The sequence below is a fragment of the Xyrauchen texanus genome, chromosome 12, assembly GCF_025860055.1.
Source record: "Xyrauchen texanus isolate HMW12.3.18 chromosome 12, RBS_HiC_50CHRs, whole genome shotgun sequence".
In the NCBI taxonomy this organism is placed as follows: Eukaryota; Metazoa; Chordata; class Actinopteri; order Cypriniformes; family Catostomidae; genus Xyrauchen; species Xyrauchen texanus.
In genome coordinates, this window is record NC_068287.1 from 21,936,793 (window position 1) to 21,956,170 (window position 19,378).

Below are 19,378 nucleotides of genomic sequence, written 5' to 3' on the forward strand. Positions count from 1 at the left end.
CAAATTAATCTCAATTGTGATTGGATAAGTCAATGTGAGCCCACTTTAAACATCGTTCATAACAAATACAGTTGAAGTGAGAAGTTTACATACACCTTAGCCAAATACATTTTAAACACATTTCTGACATTTAATCGTAGAAAATATTCCCTGTTTTAGGCCAGTTAGGATCAATACTTTATTTTAAGAATGTGAAATATCAGAATAACAATAGAGAGAATTATATATTTCAGCTTTTATTTCTTTCATCACATTCCCAGTGGGTCAGAAGTTTACATACACTTTATTAGTATTTGGTAGTATTGCCTTTCAATTGTTTAACTTGGTTCAAACATTTTTGGTAGCCTTCCACAAGCTTCTCACAGTAATTTTCTGGAATTTTGGCCCATTCCTCCAGACAGAACTGGTGTAACTGAGACAGGTTTGTAAGCCGCCTTGCTCGCACATGCTTTTTCAGTTCTGCCCACCAACTTTCTACCGGATTGAGGTCAGGGCTTTGTGATGGCCACTCCAATACCTTGACTTTGTTGTCCTTAAGCCATTTTGCTACAACTTTTGAGGTATGCTTGGAGTCATTGTCCATTTGAAGACCCATTTGCGACCGAGCTTTAACTTCCTGGCTGATGACTTGAGCTTCAATAGATCCACATAATTTTCCTTCCTCGTAATGCCATCTATTTTGTGAAGTGCACCAGTCCCTCCTGCAGCAAAGCACCCCCACATCATGATGCTGCTACCCCATGCTGCACAGTTGGGATGGCGTTCTTCGGCTTGCAAGCCTCACCCTTTCCACCCCAAAGATAACTATGGTCATTATGGCCAAACAGTTAAATGTTTGTTTCATCAGACCAGAGGACATTTCTGCAAAAATTAAGATCTTTGTCCCCATGTGCACTTGCAAACTGTAGTCTGGCCTCTTTATGGCAGTTTTGGAGCAGTAGCTTCTTCCTTGCTGAGCAGCCTTTCAGTTTATGTCAATATAGGACTTGTTTTACTGTGGATGTAGATACTTGTCTACCTGTTTCCTCCAGCATCTTCACACGGTCCTTTGCTGTTGTTCTGGGATTGATTTGCCCCAAAGGACTTTCACCTCTAGGAGACAGAATGTGTCTATTTCCTGAGCGGTATGATGGCTGTGTGGTCCCATGGTGTTTATACTTGCGTACTATTGTTTGCACAGATGAACGTGGTACATTTAGGACTTTGGTAATTGCTTCCAAAGATTAAACTGACTTATGGAGGTCCACAAATTTTTTTCTTGTCTGATTTCTTTTAATTTTCCCATAATGTCAAGCAAAGAGGCACTGAGTTTGAAGGTAGGTCTTAAAATGCATCCACAGGTGCACCTCCAATTGACTCCAGTAAGCCAATTAATCTATCAGAAGCTAATTGGCTAATTGTCTAAAGGCTTGACATAGTATCTAAACGTCCGACCCACTGGAATTGTGATTTAGTCAATTAAAAGTGAAACAATCCGTCTGTAAACAATTTTTGGAAAAATTCCTTGTGTCATGCCCAAAGAAGATGTCCTAAACATCTTGCCAAAACTATGGTTTGCTAATATAAAATTTGTGGAGTGGGTAAAAAATTTCTTTTAATGACTTCAACGTAAGTGTATATACATTTCTGACTTCTACTTTTTGTGTCAGAAACTGGTGAGATTCTATACACTCTGTTTCATAACTATGGAGACAATATGTCAAAGAATTACTGGACAAGTATCTTGCTGTAATATGTTGATCGATTACGGCCATAGAGGCATGGAGTTGGTTACAAGAATCGGGGACGTCCAGAAACAGATTATCTGGAGTCATCGGAGGGGGAATTAGCTGCTAACCCGCTAGCAACCAAGGCAGATATGCAGTGCGTCTAGGAAAAGTTGGAAGACCTTGAGAATCGTAATCTGTGAAACAACATCCGAATTGTTGGAATTCCTGAGAACGAAGAAGGCAGAGATATGGTGAAATTCCTAGATGTGCTCTTCCTTAATCTGCTCGACATAACAGGCCATAAACTGGAAATCGAGAAAGCTCATAGAGTCCTGACTCTGAGATTCGTGGAGGGAGACAGGCCCTGATAAATTCTGACCAAATTTCTGAGATCATCCGATAAAGATCTCATGTTACGTGAGGGAGTAAAGGAAGAAGATATCTTGAAGAACCACAACATTTTCTTGTTCTCAGACTTTTCAAATTTGACAAGAGAGAAACATGATCGATTCAAGGACTACAAAAGCTCTTACATCAACGGAAGATCGCTTTTGCACTGATATTCCCAGCCAAACTTAGAATAGATAATAAGGATGGCCGCTAAGTATTTACATGTCCCCAGCAAGCATTATCCTTCATAAAGTCATTGAAATGAGTGGTGTAGTGGTCTAAGCACATAACTGGTAATCTGGTAATCAGAAGGATGCTGGTTCAAGCCCACAGCCACCACCATTGTGTCCTTGATCAAGGCACTTAACTCCAGGTTGCTCTGGGGGGATTGTCCCCGTAATAATTGCACTGTAAGTCGCTTTGGATAAAAGCGTCTGTCAAATGCATAAATGTACAGGTGAAACTCGAAAAATTTGAATATCGTGCAAAAGTTCATTAATTTCAGTAATTCAACTTAAAAGGTGAAACTAATATATTATATAGACTCATTACAAGCAAAGTAAGATATTTCAAGCCTTTATTTGATATAATTTTTATGATTATGGCTTACAGCTTATGAAAACCCCAAATTCAGAATCTCAGAAAATTAGAATATTACATGAAATCAATAAAAAAAAAGGATTTTAAATACAGAAATGCCGGCCCTCTGAAAAGTATAATCATGCATATGTACTCAGTACTTGGTTTGGGCCCCTTTTGTATTAATTACTGCCTCAGTGCGGCGTGGCATGGATGCTATCAGCCTGTGGCACTGCTGAGGTGTTATGGAAGATGAAGATGCTTCAATAGCGGCCTTCAGCTCTTCTGCATTGTTTGGTCTCATGTCTCTCATCTTTCTCTTAGCAATGCCCCATAGATTCTCTATGGGGTTCAGGTCAAGCGAGTTTGCTGGCCAATCAAGCACAGTAATACCATGGTCATTGAACCAGGTTTTGGTACTTTTGGCAGTGTGGGCAGGTGCCAAGTCCTGCTAGAAAATGAAGTCAGCATCTCCATAAAGCTTGTCTGCTGAAGGAAGCATGAAGTGCTCTAAAATGTCCCGGTAGACGGCTGCGTTGACTCTGGACTTAATAAAGCACAGTGGACCAACACCAGCCGATGACATGGCTCCCCAAACCAACACAGACTGTGGAAACTTCACACTGGACTTCAAGCATCTTGGATTGTGTGCCTCTCCATTCTTCCTCCAGACTCTGGGACCTTGGTTTCCAAATGAGATGCAAAATTTGCTCTCATCAGAAAAGAGGACTTTGGACCACTGAGCAACAGACCAGTTCTTTTTTTCTTTAGCCCAGGTAAGACGTTTGACATTTGAAGCCCATGTCCAGGACCCGTCTGTGTGTGGTGGCTCTTGATGCAGTAACTCCAGCCTCAGTCCAGTCCTTGTGAAGCTCCCCACACATTTGAATGGCCTTTTCCTGACAATCCTCTCCAGGCTACGGTCATCCCTGCTGCTTGTGCACCTTTTTCTTCCACACTTTTCCCTTCCACTTAACTTTCTATTAATGTGCTTTGATACAGCACTTTGAGAACATCCAACTTCTTTTGCAATTACCTTTTGAGGCTTTCCCTCCTTGTGGAGGGTGTCAATGATGGTTTTCTGCACAACTGTCAGGTCAGCAGTCTTCCCCATGATTGTGAATTCAACTGAACCAGACTGAGAGACCATTTAAAGGCTCAGGAACCCTTTGCAGGTGTTTAGCTGATTAGAGTGTGACACTTTGAGCCTACAATACTGAACCTTTTCACAATATTCTAATTTTCTGAGATTCTGAATTTGGGGTTTTCATAAGCTGTAAGCCATAATCATCAAAATTATATCAAATAAAGGCTTGAAATATCTTACTTTGCTTGTAATGAGTCTATATAATATATTAGTTTCACCTTTTAAGTTGAATTACTGAAATTAATGAACTTTTGCACGATATTCTAATTTTTCGAGTTTCACCTGTATAAATGTAAATGTAAATGATTCTCACATTGCTCCCAAGTGAGCTTGACTCACTGAACATTCATTTGACTGTCCGAGGAAATTGGGCGCCTCCTATTGGATGATTTTTTGCAGGACATTGGAAGGAAGTCATCTGCTGCACTTATGAAACAGCCATCTCACTGAACATTCGTTTGTCTGCCCTAGGAAACTGAATGTTTTTTTTTTTTGTCTGTGTGTGCGTGTGTGTGTGTGTGTGTGTGTATGTTGGTTCTGCTAGAGGCTGGAGCTTGTTTGGGGAGGAACAAACCTTCGGTACAGTATTTGGATGAATCTACATTTTTCAGTGTTTATTTTTTTTTGGTTCAGGGTTTGATTGTTGCACTAATGTTGGAATGCGGTCTTTATAATCTTCTTTTTGACACACAATCTATTTTTCCTAATATGTCAAAATGTCAAATGTCAATCAATCTTAACCCCCACAATTACCCCTCATAATCCCCAATCCCACACTGACCCCAACAATATCACAGTGGTCTCAAATGTTATAGATACACACATACACAAAAAATTTAAATAAATAAATAAATTACATAAAAAAATATCATAATGAATATGTCATAATCCATAAATGACATATACCCACCCCATTTCTCCACGAACATGCTGTACCGCCCGGTTTTCTAAATACCCCTTCTTCAAAGGCCACCACCATTCTCAACTTCGAGCACCACTCCTGGAAAGAAGGTGCTTCAGCCGACCTCCAGCCCCTTAAAATGATCTGCCTGGCGATCGTGACACTGGAAGACCCAACTCTCACGTGTCTATTTTCAATGCCTATGACTGCCCCATTGCCCAAGTTACAGAGTCTGGGGCAAAATGATACCCGAGTGCCTAATACATTGCACTCCAGACTCTGAACCTTTAACCAAAACTCCTGAATCTCAACACACCTCCAAAAGACATGGGTCTATCTCCGTCCTCTGATTGGCATTGGCAGCAGGTGGGTGTGTCTTTAAGTCCATGCCTATAAAATTTAGAAGGGGTCCAATATCACCACTCTCATAGTATCTGCTGCTTTAGGAGGTTGTATGCTATTGCCCTAAACCAGTACAAAGCAAGTGGCACAGCTGTAGATACCTACAACATTTAGATAAATATCTGAATTAAACACTCTGGACACTTTTGTCCATACCGAGTGCAAATGTGAAATAACAGGATGTGATTTAACTTCTCTGGTTAGATTGATAGAAAGGCTTTGCAATAGCAAAAAGGGCAAGAACTTCCTATTCAATACAGAACAAGAGAGGGGCTCTTTCAGGTGGAAGTAACCAATGAGCTAAACATCTGACACCGAATGCCTAATAATAAAACAAAATCTTGTGTAGGCCTAGCCAACCTTTGTCATTCGGCCTATGCAGCTTAATAAAATGTAATCTGGGGCATTTACCATTCCAAATTAAAGAATTTGCGATGCTCTCAAATTGCTTGGAATAAGAGAGGGGGACACTACATTTACATTTATGCATTTGGCAGACGCTTTTATCCAACGCGACTTACAGTGCAATTATTACAGGGACAGTCCCCCCGGAACAACCTGGAGTTAAGTGCCTTGCTCAAGGGCACAATGGTGGTGGCCGTGGGGTTCAAACCAAGGACCTTCTGATTAACAGCCCTGTGCTTTAGCCACTACGCTACCACCGCTCGAAAATTTTTATTATTCATTATTCATTATTAACTCTAACTAAATCAGACAAATTTGCTGGGAATAAAATACCCAAATACTTGCCCTGTTTGGGCCACTGGAAGGCGCCCGGCTGGAAGGCCATTAGTTTACAGTACGCTGTCAGAGTCAAAGCTTCGGATTTAGACCAATTGACTTTGTATCCTGAGAACTTGGTAAAGGAATTAATAATTGTGTTGAGGCAAGGTATAGATCTAGTGAGGTCAGAGTCAAATAATAAAATATTATCTGCGTGTAGGACTTTCCACTAAGGATCTGGAGCCCCCTTTTTAGTGAGGTCAGTCAGCGGGCTGGTGACATCCGAATAATTAGGCACAAATCTTCTGTAATAGCCAGCCAGCCCCAGGAACTGCCTCACCCCCTTTTTGGTCTTGGGTCTAGGGCAAGTCGCAATCGCCGCGGTCTTGTCAATTTGGGGACGCACCTGGCCATGACCCAAGTGGAACCCCAGATAACGTACCTCCACACGCCCAACCGCTGCACTTTTTCGGGTTTGCCGTGAGCCCCGCCCGCCGCAGCGATCTCAGGACAGCCCTCAGATGTTGCATGTGCCGCTGCCAATAAATGATGATATCGTCTAGATAGGCAGCGGCGTAAGCAGTATGCGGTCTGAGGATCCTATCCATGAGACGCTGAAACGTGGCTGGTGCCCCGAACAAACCGAAAGGAAGCGTCACGAATTGGTGTAATCCAAACGGCGTGGTGAAGGCCGTTTTTTTCACGGGATATTGGTGTCAAGGGGATCTGCCAATAACCCTTCGTTAGATCCAAGGTCGAATAAAACCGAGCAGTACCTGGAAGACCCAACTCTCACGTGTCGAATAAAACCGAGCAGTACCTAACCGATCGAGCAGTTCATCAACACGGGGCATTGGGTACGCGTCAAATTTGGACACCGCGTTGACTTTTCTATAATCCACACAGAAACGTACAGACCCGTCGCTCTTGGGAACAAGGACGACCGGGCTGGACCAATCGCTGTGGGATTCTTCTATTACTCCCATCTCAAGCATCGCGTCCAATTCTTCCCGAACTACTTTCTTTTTATGTTCGGGCAAGCGATAGGGGCGGCAACATACCACCACACCCGGCTCGGTCTCAATGTGGTGTTGTATGACATTTGTGCAGCCCGGTAGAGGAGAAAACACGTCTGCAAACTCTTTTTGTAGTTCGGAAACCTCTGCGAGTTGGCGCGGCGAGAGGTGGTCTCCACAAGGAACCGGAGTGTTAGGATTGCAGGCTTTGTTTACCTCCGGTCCGAGCTCCGCCCTCTCCGGAACTACCGTTGCCAACGTCACAGAGGCCGCCTCTTCTCTCCACAATTTCAGGAGGTTGAGGTGATATATTTGACACGCTATATATTTGTATTGAATTTCATTTGTACTATTAGAAGGTCCCTCCTCCCAAGCTTGACGGATGACGTCGAGGATTCCGCGTGGGCGTCACCTGTACAGCAGCTCGAATGGGGAAAACCCTGTGGAGGCTTGCGGGACCTCTCGTACTGCGAATAACAGGGGGTCCAGCCACTTATCCCAATTCCTAGCGTCTTCGTGTACGAATTTACGAATCATATTTTTGAGCGTTTTATTAAATCGTTCCACCAGTCCATCTGTCTGAGGATGGTACATGCTAGTGCGAATCGACTTAATGCCCAAGAGTTCGTAAAGTTTGCGAAGTGTTCGTGACATAAAAGTAATGCCTTGGTCGGTGAGGATTTCTTTCGGAACCCACACCCGGGAGATTACCTTGAAGAGTGCCCCGGCAACACTACGTGCTGAGATGTTGCTCAAAGGCACTGCTTCCAGGACAGTGCCTTTGATCCACCAGGACTAACACAAAGCGATGTCCGCGTGCTGTCCATTCTAATGGCCCGACGAGGTCCATTACAATTCTCTCGAAGGGAACCTCGATCAATGGAAGGGGGCGCAAAGGCGCTTTTGGGGTGGCCGGTGAGGCGGGAACTAACCGCTGCCTCCACACTATGTTTTTCTCCCCGGAATTTGATCGCCAAAGTCACCATGGGATACTTGTGAACATCCCCATGCACACACCTCACCCTCACCCGTTTAGCTGAGCCCAAAGCCCCGGGTTGAACCAAGCGTTGGTGGATGGTGGTCTGATTACAGCCTGTATCCAACAATGCTTGGTATGTACCCCCCTGGATCCTTACCGAATCTGCACGCTCCAGCCCGATCGGGGCAGCCTGCGGGACATCGGAGACCCGCACCACCGTCCCCACCTCCATCAGCGGACACTGATCCCGAAGTGGTCCGGGTCTCCACACCTCCAGCAGGCCGCCCAGGCACCACGGCCGCACCCGTAGCTGGCGGGCTCCCACCTGAGGAGGAGAGCGGCTGAAGGACGGAGAAGGGGTAGGCGGGTTCTCCCACGGCCGGGAAGTTGATCTCGGGAATCCTCCACGCCTCGCGCTGGGCAGGAACGGGCCCTGGGGAGAGAGCAGAGCGAGAGGGCACAGGGGAGGGAAAAACAGGGAAGACACGGGAAGGGGAGAGAGCTCGTCCGCTCGAGTCGCCATGTGGTCCTCCGAAGACGACGGCCTCCAGCGACGCCGGTGGTGGCACTGGACCCACTCCGTTCTCCTGGGCAAGCTGAACAAACTGCTCCAGTACCACCTGATCGACAAGTCCTCGACGTCGGGTCCCCGCAAGCAGCCACCTCCGACAGGCATCACGGAGCCGCTGGCTAACGCAAACGGCGGTCGGACTTATCCAGTTCATAGCCCGAAGAGCTGGCAATTTCTTCCGGCCCGACCAACCCGTTGCAGGATGGCTTTCCTCAGGTCTGCATAGGCCAGGAGGCTTGTTGCGAGTTGTGCTTCCCCGGACAAGAGAGGGACTAGGCGGGCTGCCCACTGGTCTTGTGGCCAACCCCAAATTTCCGCCGTGAGTTCAAATAAATCGACGAACGCCTCTGGATCATCTGCCGGCCCCATCTTCTGTAACGCGGGCGGGGGCAGTGTGGCGCGGGTGTCCGGGGTCGTGGCTGCGGCTGGAGCGGCCTCCTGGCTGAGGAGGCTCCGGATAGCGAGCCGGTCCTCTGCTTGAGCCCGCATGATTTTGAAGAACCGACGATCCTGGTCTTGCCGGAGCTCAAGCAGGGATTGTTGGTGGCTTTGATGGAGTGTAGTGAGGGACTGGAGGACTTCCGCCAGCTGGGAGGACTCTATGGGGCGACTCTTTTCCATAGCTTGGAAAAGAAAATTCCTATTTTTTCCCGGGTTTCGGCACCAGTGTAGGACTTTCCACTAAGGAAGGGACAGGAAACAGCATCAAAAGTAAGGTTTCTTTAATCTTTCTTTCTTGCTACTGCAATTAGACACAGGTGTTAGACATAATTTAGCTCAGGTGTAAGCGCCCTTACCGCTTTTCTCTCCCAGACGGGCGCTTTACCACGCCCCCGCTGCCACATGCCCCTGGTCTGCGGGCCTGTCTGAGGTTTCAGCTTGAGCACGTAAGTGTCTTTTAATAACTCCAGAGCCCGAGGATTTTTAATTCTTAGACAAATTGACTTCAAAGTGCAGATATATAGCAGGGTGTATTGAATCTCACCGGTTTATGACATAAAAATTATTAAAAAATAGCAAAGTTTACACATCTGCTCCTTGCATGGCATCACGTGACTTCCATTAATAATGCTTTTAAAGAATTCTATCTTGATCTTTATAGTTCCACGTCTTCGTCTACTGATGAAGGTATTCGAAACTTTGTGGAACCATTAGAACTCCCTAAACTGACGACTGAGCAAAAAAAATTTCTTGATTCTGAGATAACCTTGGAGGAGCTTGGCGAGGTAATTAAGGCCTTGCCTACATTTTTACATTTTGAATTACAATTTTTTTTTATCTTATGCTACAGAATTTTCTTTACTTTTGCAAGAAGTTTATACAGAATCATTAATGAATGGATAGCTTCTGCTAACCATGACACAAGCCAAAGTCCAAAGATCCAAGCGAGTGTAAGAGTTACCATCCAATTTCCTTGATCCAGATAGATGTTAAAATATTGTTATAAATTCTGGCTAACCGATTAAGTGAAGTTATGTCATCTCTTGGATCAGGTGGGGTTTATTCTGGGCCATAGCTCTTCTGATAACATTAGGCATTTCATCGTGGTCAGTGGCGAGTGATCAGACTCCGGTATTTGATATGATTATCTTTTTAAGATTTTGGAAATATACTGGTTCGGGAATAATTTTATTAGATGGAATAAGTTACTTTATAGACACCCTGAAGCACCGGTACAAACAAATGGATTAATTTAAGATTATTGTACTCTGGATAGGGGCACCTGGCAGGGTTGCCCCATTTTTGTTCTGTCTTGCCCTGGAACCATTAGCAGCCAGAATAAGAAGGGAAGATGATTTTCCAGGGGTGGTGGCGGGAGTTATGGGGCATAAGCTTTTGCTTTACGCTGCCGATAATTTATTATTCGTCTCCGACCCCACTAGATCTGTGCCTTGCCTCCACATAATTATGAATTCATTTTCTAAGTTCTCAGTATAGTCAATTGGTCTAAATCCAAAGCTTTAGCTCTGACAGTGTACTGTACAGTAATGGCTTTTCAGACAGGCGCTTTTCAGTGGCCCCAACAGGGCATTAAGTATTTTGGCATTTTATTCCAAGTTAATTTTGATCCCTTGATAAAAAGGTTTTTGAGCGATGTGGGCAGGTGGGGTTCATTACATTTATCAATGATTGGGAAGGTTAATGTCATTGAAATAAAATGTTCCAAAAATTCCAAAATTACTACCGGTTACAATCACTCCCTGTAGATGTCCCCCTCTCTTATTTCAAGCAATTTGATAGCATAGTGAAGTCCTTCATTTGCAATGGTAAATGTCCCAGATTGCATTTCAATAAGTTACATAGGCTGATTGACAAAGGTGGGCTAAGCCTACCCAAAATTTTGTTTTATCATTATGCATTCTGTCTCAGACATTTGGCTCATTGGTCTCTTCCACCTGAGAGAGCCCCTCCCTTGTTTTGTATTGAACAGGAATTTCTGGCCCCTATTTTGCCATTGCAAAGCCTCTCTATCTAACTAATCTGAGAAGTTAAGTTACACCCCATTGACTCGCATTTGCACTCGGTGTGGACAAAAGTGTTTTTTCGGACCTTGCAAGAGTGTTTAATTCGGACCTTTATTTAAATGTTGCCTCGAGCATATGGCTGAAACCCATATTATGGATTAACAAGTCCCCTTTTTGCTGGACAGAGTGGATCGAGAGGGGGTTACTACACTCTGTGACCTATATGATAGAGGAGTTTTGAGATCCTTTGGCAGTAGTGAGGGTTAAATTGATTCTGTTTTTATGTTTTGCTTTTGTTTGTTTAATAGATGAATCAATCAAAATTGTTAATCACCACAAAAAAAAGAAGAAAATAGAAAAAAAATAGAAGAGGTTTGACCATCTGTTCAGTTTCTTTCAAAACCAGTTTAATTTCTCACTTATTATTTGTGCTAAATGTATTTGATTACAATAGGCTACAGTAACAGCATTCTAAATTCCTTTTGAATTTTGACTGAATAATGCTTAATTATTTACTGTCCGAGTACTTTAGAGTAGGCCTACTATCCTCTCCTAGTTAGCTACAGTCACAGGGTTTACAGGGTAAATAACTAAACACAGCAGATAACAGCAATACTTGAATGATAAGTATGCCTACACGTAAATAGCAAAAGTATATTATTAATTGGCAAAAAGAGTCAAACAAAAAATATCAAACTGAGTAAGTTGAGGATAGCTACTTAAGTAGAAAATAAATAGATTCAATATAAATGTTATATAGCTATAATTTTTTTTAAAGCAAATTGAACCCACATTTTAAGGTTCATTTTTTTAATTACAAAAGTCCATAACACAAAAATCTCATATTAATAACACAAGTTAAGACGTAACTGTATATATTCATACAATATACACCCTAACGATGGTTAGCTACGCTTTATCCCAGTCCCAAGGCGCTCGATATATGCATCGCTTAGATGATTGGACAGCCGGCCCATCAATCAAAATAAGCGTACTGCCATTGGTCCGTCGCTCATCTGCTTGCTTTCACTAGGCGTTTCAGTCAACAACAGGAACAAGTCGAAACGCAGAAGACGAGCAGAGCTGGAGAGAAAATGGCCGACAGATTCAATAGGTTCAACGAAGAACGTGATTTCCAGGTAAAATGTGCAGAAATATCACGTATTGGACCAATCTGTATTTAGAGTATCTTATTTTGTACAGTTTAGCGTTTTATGTTTGGCATTCAGAGCTCGCGCTGCTGCTGTGACACTGGAGCAGCAGTAACGTCCCATTTTGGCATTGACAAGCTCGAGATCAGTGAGGTGTCCGTGTCGCTTTCCAGTTTACCTAATGCATATTTAAGAATTTCCAACGAAATAGCAAATGGGAGTTGAAGTTTGAGAAGTATCGTTATTTGACCCTACGTGTTTAACAATGGTATGTTGTTCATTTGAGGAGAGGTTTGACGCTGGTTGGATGACCGCAGCTGTGCCCGGCCTGGCAAATATCTACGCACTAACGGCCACCTGACCGACTAACACACACAATTTGAATTTATAATGTTAGCTTTTGAAGCCTCAAAAACAAAGGTTGAGTTCGCAAATTAAGCTCTTTTTAGTCCAAATTTTAGCAGTGTATCTTGTTAGTAAGCCATGATGTGTCCTGCGTCTGCTCTCCGTTTGGCTTTATGTGAATAATGTACGCGTTGTTTAATTCTTGTTTTTGTCTAAGACTTGGTGGCATGTCCAGCACAATGCCATGTTTGTGCTGTATTTTGCATACCTGATTTGCAAGTTATGCCAGCTGATATAAAGACCTGCGCTCGTTATTGCTGCCGTCTGTTTCTCAAAAGTAAGATGAATGCTTCAACACACGATGTGATCGAGAGATCCAATTTTTATTGCATTGTGTGATATCTTTGTCATTGGAGTGTTTGCATGTCAGTGTTTAAAACCGATGTTTGTGTGTAATGTGTATGATGCTTGAAAAATCTAGCTTGAAATGAGGCTGTGTACGGACCTTTAATGGATAAAGAAACCTAGAGGAACCCATTTTAGACATTCTTTAATAATTCTGAAGGAATCTGTTATGTTGTTTGTTGTTTTTTACTTGGAAGACGATATTATGTTTGTTATTAGGTCTTTCTGAGAACGTTTTTTGCTGTTCTAGCTAGAGGCTGGTTAAGTCTTTTACCATACTGAGATGTGTGGGCAGATAGTCCATGTTGTCAAAGAAGTGTTCAGCCATGCACCCAACCCCCTTCTCTGAAAGAAAGGTTTCTGAAACTACCCAGCTGGGCTGTAGCTGCATTGAGAACTGACAAGAACAAACATTCTTTTATTAGTGTGCCCATGAGCAGTGTGAAGCCCTTAGTTTAGATATGATCTTGCAGCCAAACTGAGAGCTTGTACATTGGCAGTGTGTCATGAGCTGGAGATATACTTGACCTGAATTTATATATAAAAAAAAAAAGACTCAAGTTATGTTACTGACATAGACATATGCTTTGTATTTATAGGTAAGAGGGAATAAAAGTATGTTGTCCGTGTCTGAATAAAACTATCTAGCTAGTGATAGTGGGTGGTTTTGAGAGAGCTTAACCCTAGATCGATATGCTTGTCAAAAATTGTCTACTTTTGCATTTATTTTTAGCCTACATGAAGTGGTCTTTTGATCTGAGATTCCAGGTAGTTCTCAATTAAGACCAATTCAATTTATATTTTTTACTTCTCTTACACGTGTCTCTGAAGTACTCTATTCTGATATTTTTGAATAACAACTGCACATCCAGGGAATTAAAGACCTCTGCACGCGTCCTAGGAATTAGTAGAACGAATGTCTGTGACATCATTTGGAATGAAATCTGGCCAAAACGAAGGTGTTTTTGCATTGGTTTCAGTGGTTCCTAACCACTCACCTGGGTGAACATTCAGGGGAACTTCTTACCGGCTGCTAAACACCTTCTTACTGCCATTGGTCCACGTCATCGGTAGGTGTGATCTGGAGCTCCTACTTGGAGTCTGACAACCAATTTCCATTAAGTCATTTAAGATCAGTCAACATGAGCACACCGGTGTGCTGAGTTATTAGCAACCTGCTGTAAACTTGCCTATATCTACATCATCCTGAGTTGCACTTTAATTACTGTCACTTTATAACTGTCTGCTACCTCAATAACTGCTATGTGCATAGAACACTATCTCATAGTATGTTATGCTTACGTTTTTAGAAACTGTCATCTTTTTTAGAGATGCACCGATTGCAATTTTCTTGGCCGATTCCGATTTTTTTGCAAGTGTGACCTGCCGATACCGATTTTTTCTGATTGTCTTTCTAAGAACCATTATTGACTGCATATACAAACAAAATCTACCTTTCTTCAATGCAACATTTTATTTTCATAATTAAATAAATTATTAAACATTACAATTTCCCCCAAACTGCACTAAGTTACAGGATCTTCTCTCACTTAAACAACTCTCAAAATAAAGTGCTCTGTGACTGGAAAGAGGTCGAAATAACAATTAACTGCAAATGAGTTGCTTTATATAACAGATGTCATTTTCCACTATTTTTATAAATGGACCTTTTTCTCTTTATTACTCGTCTAACAAAACAATTCCAAAGATCTGAAAAACTGAAGTGTCCAATACGCTCAACTTATGTTAGATGTCCAAAGTTGTAAAACTGAGTACTGCTTCGGGAATGGCTTGTAACATACCTGTCAACACTCCCGTTTTCCCGGGAGTCTCCCATTTTGTTATTTCTCCCCAAAAAAACTCCCGTAATTTGTATGGCCCAAACCACGTTATATGAATAATCACATCAATGTGTTATTCCAAGGTGGTCCAGTTGCCAGATCTTGAATGAAACGCATCCTACTCACACAATCGACACATCATACAAATTACAAATAATTTATGACCTCAACCTGGCAACCTACAACCCATTTGCGCTGTTGATATCTGCGCAGGCAGTAGACGCGGGATGTTAAATCAAGCATCACTGGTAGATGGGAGGAGAAGACTCAGCTGGTGTTCCGGTGAAAAAAAACAAAATATACATGTACATTTAACACCTTATTGGTCCGACGTGGCGAACTCGACCCACGGTGTGTTTCAGAGGTTTATGTTTTTGAAAGATAAAACTCCAAAAAAAAAAAAGTAAACATAATACATATATTTGGAAAGCTGAGATACTCGTGATTCGAACGATGTAAACCTTTTTAAGATACAATCACAACAGCAGGTACAATCTATATCTTTGTCAGACCACCAACATATAAACAAACAATAACAAAATTTAGGCAACTCACCTTTGAAGCCTCAAAGTAGCCCACTGAGCCATAACTTCCCGACAAAAAGCGGTGTTGTTTCATTGTCAAATGTCCAAACGATCAAATCAAGTAAAATGTTTAGTCCAAATCACATTATTACATCAATAAATATCCACAGACTCTTGTTGCATCATTTCAAAGCACCTGGCATCTGTGCCTAATCTTTCACATATAATCGGTACTAACTTCAGTTCAGATGTAAACATTTCCTATATCCGGTATCAAAATGGAAGCACGCACTCTGACCTTTCGATTGACACCTCATTTGACCCAATAGGAGCTTCCATGTCCTGTCCAAAGCCTTCAATACCCAACCACAGTCTGTGTCGAATGTAAGGGCATACCCACTTTCCTTTGTTTACTGATCAAACCAATTACATCGAAGAGTGGAAATGACTGACGCATCGTGATAGCCAATGAAATTCTGAAAACAGTGATATGCAGCTTTAGTCGGAAGATTACAGGATGCTTCTGAAATGTGTATGCATAAAATTGCCTTGCCATTACCCAGTGTTTTGTGCGTCTGCGCGTAAAAATATTGGAGAGCTGTTTTGGAACTGTTTACACATTTGTCGATTTAAATATGGTGAAACGGACGCTGAAAAACAGGATTTTCACCCCAGGATGTGATATAAGAAGGCATTCATTGTCAAAATTCTGAGTTTGGAGATGAAATTTCTGAAAACAATACGGATGATTTGGAGGCAGAGGAAATATGGAGAGATGAGACATGGCTCTGGACAAGTAAGTGTTTTCTTGTGTTTTATAACATATATTACTGTATATTCGCATAAATAAGCTTTAGTTTGAATAATGAACACATTTTGTAATTACCCTTTGTCGTGTGTTTCCTCAGTGAGTGTTTGAACAGTTTGTGCGTGTTTTTGTATTTGTATGTGCGTGTGTGAGGTTTTAGTTCATTGTTTGTTTCAGATCTATTGACATGCTATATAGATGTTTTGTATATTTACTGTAAAAATATATATATATATATATATATATATATATATATATATATATATATATATAAATGGACCTGAATATATATATATATATATCAAATCAAGTAAAATGTTTAGTTTAGTTATATAAATGGATCTTGAAATATATATATATATATATATATAAGTTGAAAATAAGAATATATGTTGTGTTTGAGAGTCTCTTTGTTACAATGCGGGGAGGTGGGGGAGGGGTAGGCCCATCTATTTGTTACAATGCTGAATTGATGGGGGGAGGTGTAGGCCCATCTCTTTGTTCCATAGTACATTGGCAAAGTATACAGTATTTACAGTAAATATACATACAATAATGCATATTTACACACTTTCAAAAAGAAAAAACATATATATATATATATATATATATATATATATATATATATATATATAGATATATATATATAGATATATATATATATATATATATATATATATATATATATATATATATATATATATAGATATAGATATATATATATATATATAATACAGAAAAGATGGAAAAGTTGTGTCTAGCTTTGTAAATTACATTTATTTATTCTCCCCACTCAGCAAGCTGCCACATAAAGTGGAGCAGCAGGACAGCACCTCATCAAGAGAGGAGGGCTTTCAGAGAGACCCTTGCTGAGGAGCATGGCAGAGTTGGGGTCTCACTCCACAGCCAGACCCAGTATCTCCTGCTCCACCGAAGAGCAGATCACAGGCCGTTGCACATCACCAAATCTTGCACCGCTGGTGCGTCTGAAGTGCAGGCAGTGTCATGCAAAGACACCAGTGAAGTACTCTTCCTGTGTTCTGCCTTTGTGCTTTGTACCCAAATGTGACTGCTACAATGACTGGCATGTTGCTAGAAACATGTACAATTTTATAATGGTTTGTAAATACTTTGTGTAAAAATTCATGTAAATAGTTTGTTGTGTATTTTTTATATAAACAAATTGTCCACCATAGCACTAGTTTTGACTCTTTTATATGCACAACATTTAGTTTCAAGAAGGGAAAAGGCACTCTAATGTGTTTATGCATCAGTTACTCTGTGTCAGCAAAACTAATAGTGGATCTGTATATGGAATATGATAGCTCTAAGTGTCATCTTTCATTAGAGCCCAAAATTATGACTGTACGTTGAAGCGTTCAAAAGTAGGAGCCTTTTTGTCCTAGGTTACCAAAGGGTCCTTTTGGAGTATCCAAAGGCACTTTTGTAAAACGCCTGGGTGTACCCTTAGAAAAACATGTGTAAAATATTCATTTTTTATGGTATTGTTCTAAAATTTGAACTTGGACTAGGTAAGGCTTCATGCTGTGATCCCATTGTGTTCTCAAGCTAATAGCTACAAGTTATAGTCATCTGCAGGCATCTGTATGCAAAAAAATTTTCAGGTGGAAAAAAAACTTCTATTTCATTGTGTTCAAACTTCTATTACTCAGAATCAGTAGCACTTACAGTAATTCTGACTGCTGGGGAAAAAACTTCAGAGTGTCCCCTTTCAAATGTGACCAAAACCATGCATGTACTCCAAACGGTTCAAGAACAGCTTTAAATTTACTTTGGGTATGCCTTGATTAGGCGTTTTAGGCTAATTTTACAGGATTGGGAAGAGGTTAACAACAGCTGTATGGAAGAATTTAATTTCATATCCCGAAGCCATATCGACAATGCCCACGCCTTTTGCAATGTGTGTCGCACTGATTTTAATATCGGACACGGTGGGAAACATTACGTTACTCAGCACATTAAATCACAACTGCACAATTTCTATAGTATTTAGCCTGCCTCTGCCATCCAGCACCCCACTTCCCCTCACCCTGATTTGTGTACCCAAATGTTGAAAGATAACAGGCTGTGTGTGTGACATGACACGAGATTAAACAACTCAGGCAACGCGACGTCGGAAAGTACCTCCTACTTTGTATCGAGGAAATGTATCAGATTTCTGAACCCTTTGTCCTCAACTATGGAGAACGGCTGGTCATCCAGCGCATAATTTTCCTCGTAATTGCTTTGGTCTTTTCGCTGCTCATTCCAAGGAATGATAGGAGAGGCTGCTGACTTGTGGATGGCTCTGAGCTCTGGCTAGCTTTAGCCGCTTTCCCTTGTTAGCTTCTTTTTTAAAGTGGGCATATTCAGCTGGGTGATGGTGTTTTAAATGTCTAATTAGGTTTGTTGATCCGAAAGTTATTGTGGTGGTTCCCCCACGGTTTACTTTGGCCTTACAATTATTACACATTTCGAACTTTATGTATTCTTCACCGTGATCTTCCACGCCAATGACATGTTTACGTGCGGCTGTGACGTTATTGCCTGCGCCGCTGGCAACAAAACATCGGAAAGATGTGAGGCTGACCAGCCGGTCACCGGTACGGCCGAGCATGTGGAAAAACGGCTAATTCCGGTCCCTGGCCGGTCGATTGGTGCATCTCTAATCTTTTTGCACTACTGTGTACTGGTCGGCGCTGCACTGTCTCTCACTGTGCCTATTGTCCTGTTCATTGTCAGAAATTTCTTGTACTGTCCCGTACTTTTTGCACATATTTGCATGTGCACTTTATATAGGTATTTAGTTGTGTAGTCTCATGTGGTCCTGTGTTTGTCCTATGTTTTTTTTATGTAGCACCATGGTCCTGGAGGAACGTTGTCTCATTTCGCTCTGTACTGTACTAACTGTATATGGTTGAAACGACAATAAAAACCACTTGACTTGACATCTGTACGATTGTCCAAGTAGGGACATTTCCAAGAGCATGACATGCCATTATTTTAATCAGGCTACAAAAGGAATCAAATCTAAAAAAAATTCTTAAGTGCCTATTCACTCTTGTTATATGATGCTTCACATATGCCATATATGCCTGAAGTGGAAAGCCATTAACACATCTGCCCAAAGTAAGATATGCCCATCATTATTCTTTTGTCTGTATTCTGCCCATTAACACTCTTTTATACATCTATATTTGGAGTAACAGTATCATCATAAATTTCAACAACAGTGTGTAATCTGTGCATATAATGGCCGTGTATAGCGTTGTTAGCACATTAGGGCCATTAATGTAATGTATAAACATGGACAATGTTAATGTTATCTACTGCAAATATATTACTTTAAATCATCATTGAGAAGTTAAAAAAAGCTTCTTTTACCTGACTTGAATGAAATCTTCTCATAGAATGAAGCATTG

At 41.5% G+C, this 19,378-nt stretch overlaps 1 protein-coding gene across 3 annotated transcripts in view; it reads left to right on the plus strand.

Annotated features, from left to right (window-relative positions):
* The first annotated feature begins 11,931 nt into the window (after positions 1-11,931).
* The window catches only part of LOC127652574 (G patch domain-containing protein 8-like), a 53,415-nt gene continuing 45,968 nt past the window's right edge, over positions 11,932-19,378 (plus strand). Inside the window, exon 1 of one of the 3 annotated variants that reach the window (XM_052138784.1) lies at positions 11,932-12,021. Coding sequence is in view for 1 of the 3 variants with exons in the window: in XM_052138783.1 (XP_051994743.1) it covers positions 11,977-12,021 (45 nt within the window). In the remaining 2 variants the exon portion in view is untranslated. The remainder of the gene's footprint in view (positions 12,022-19,378) is intronic. The other 2 variants (XM_052138785.1, XM_052138783.1) reach the window with 2 other exon arrangements.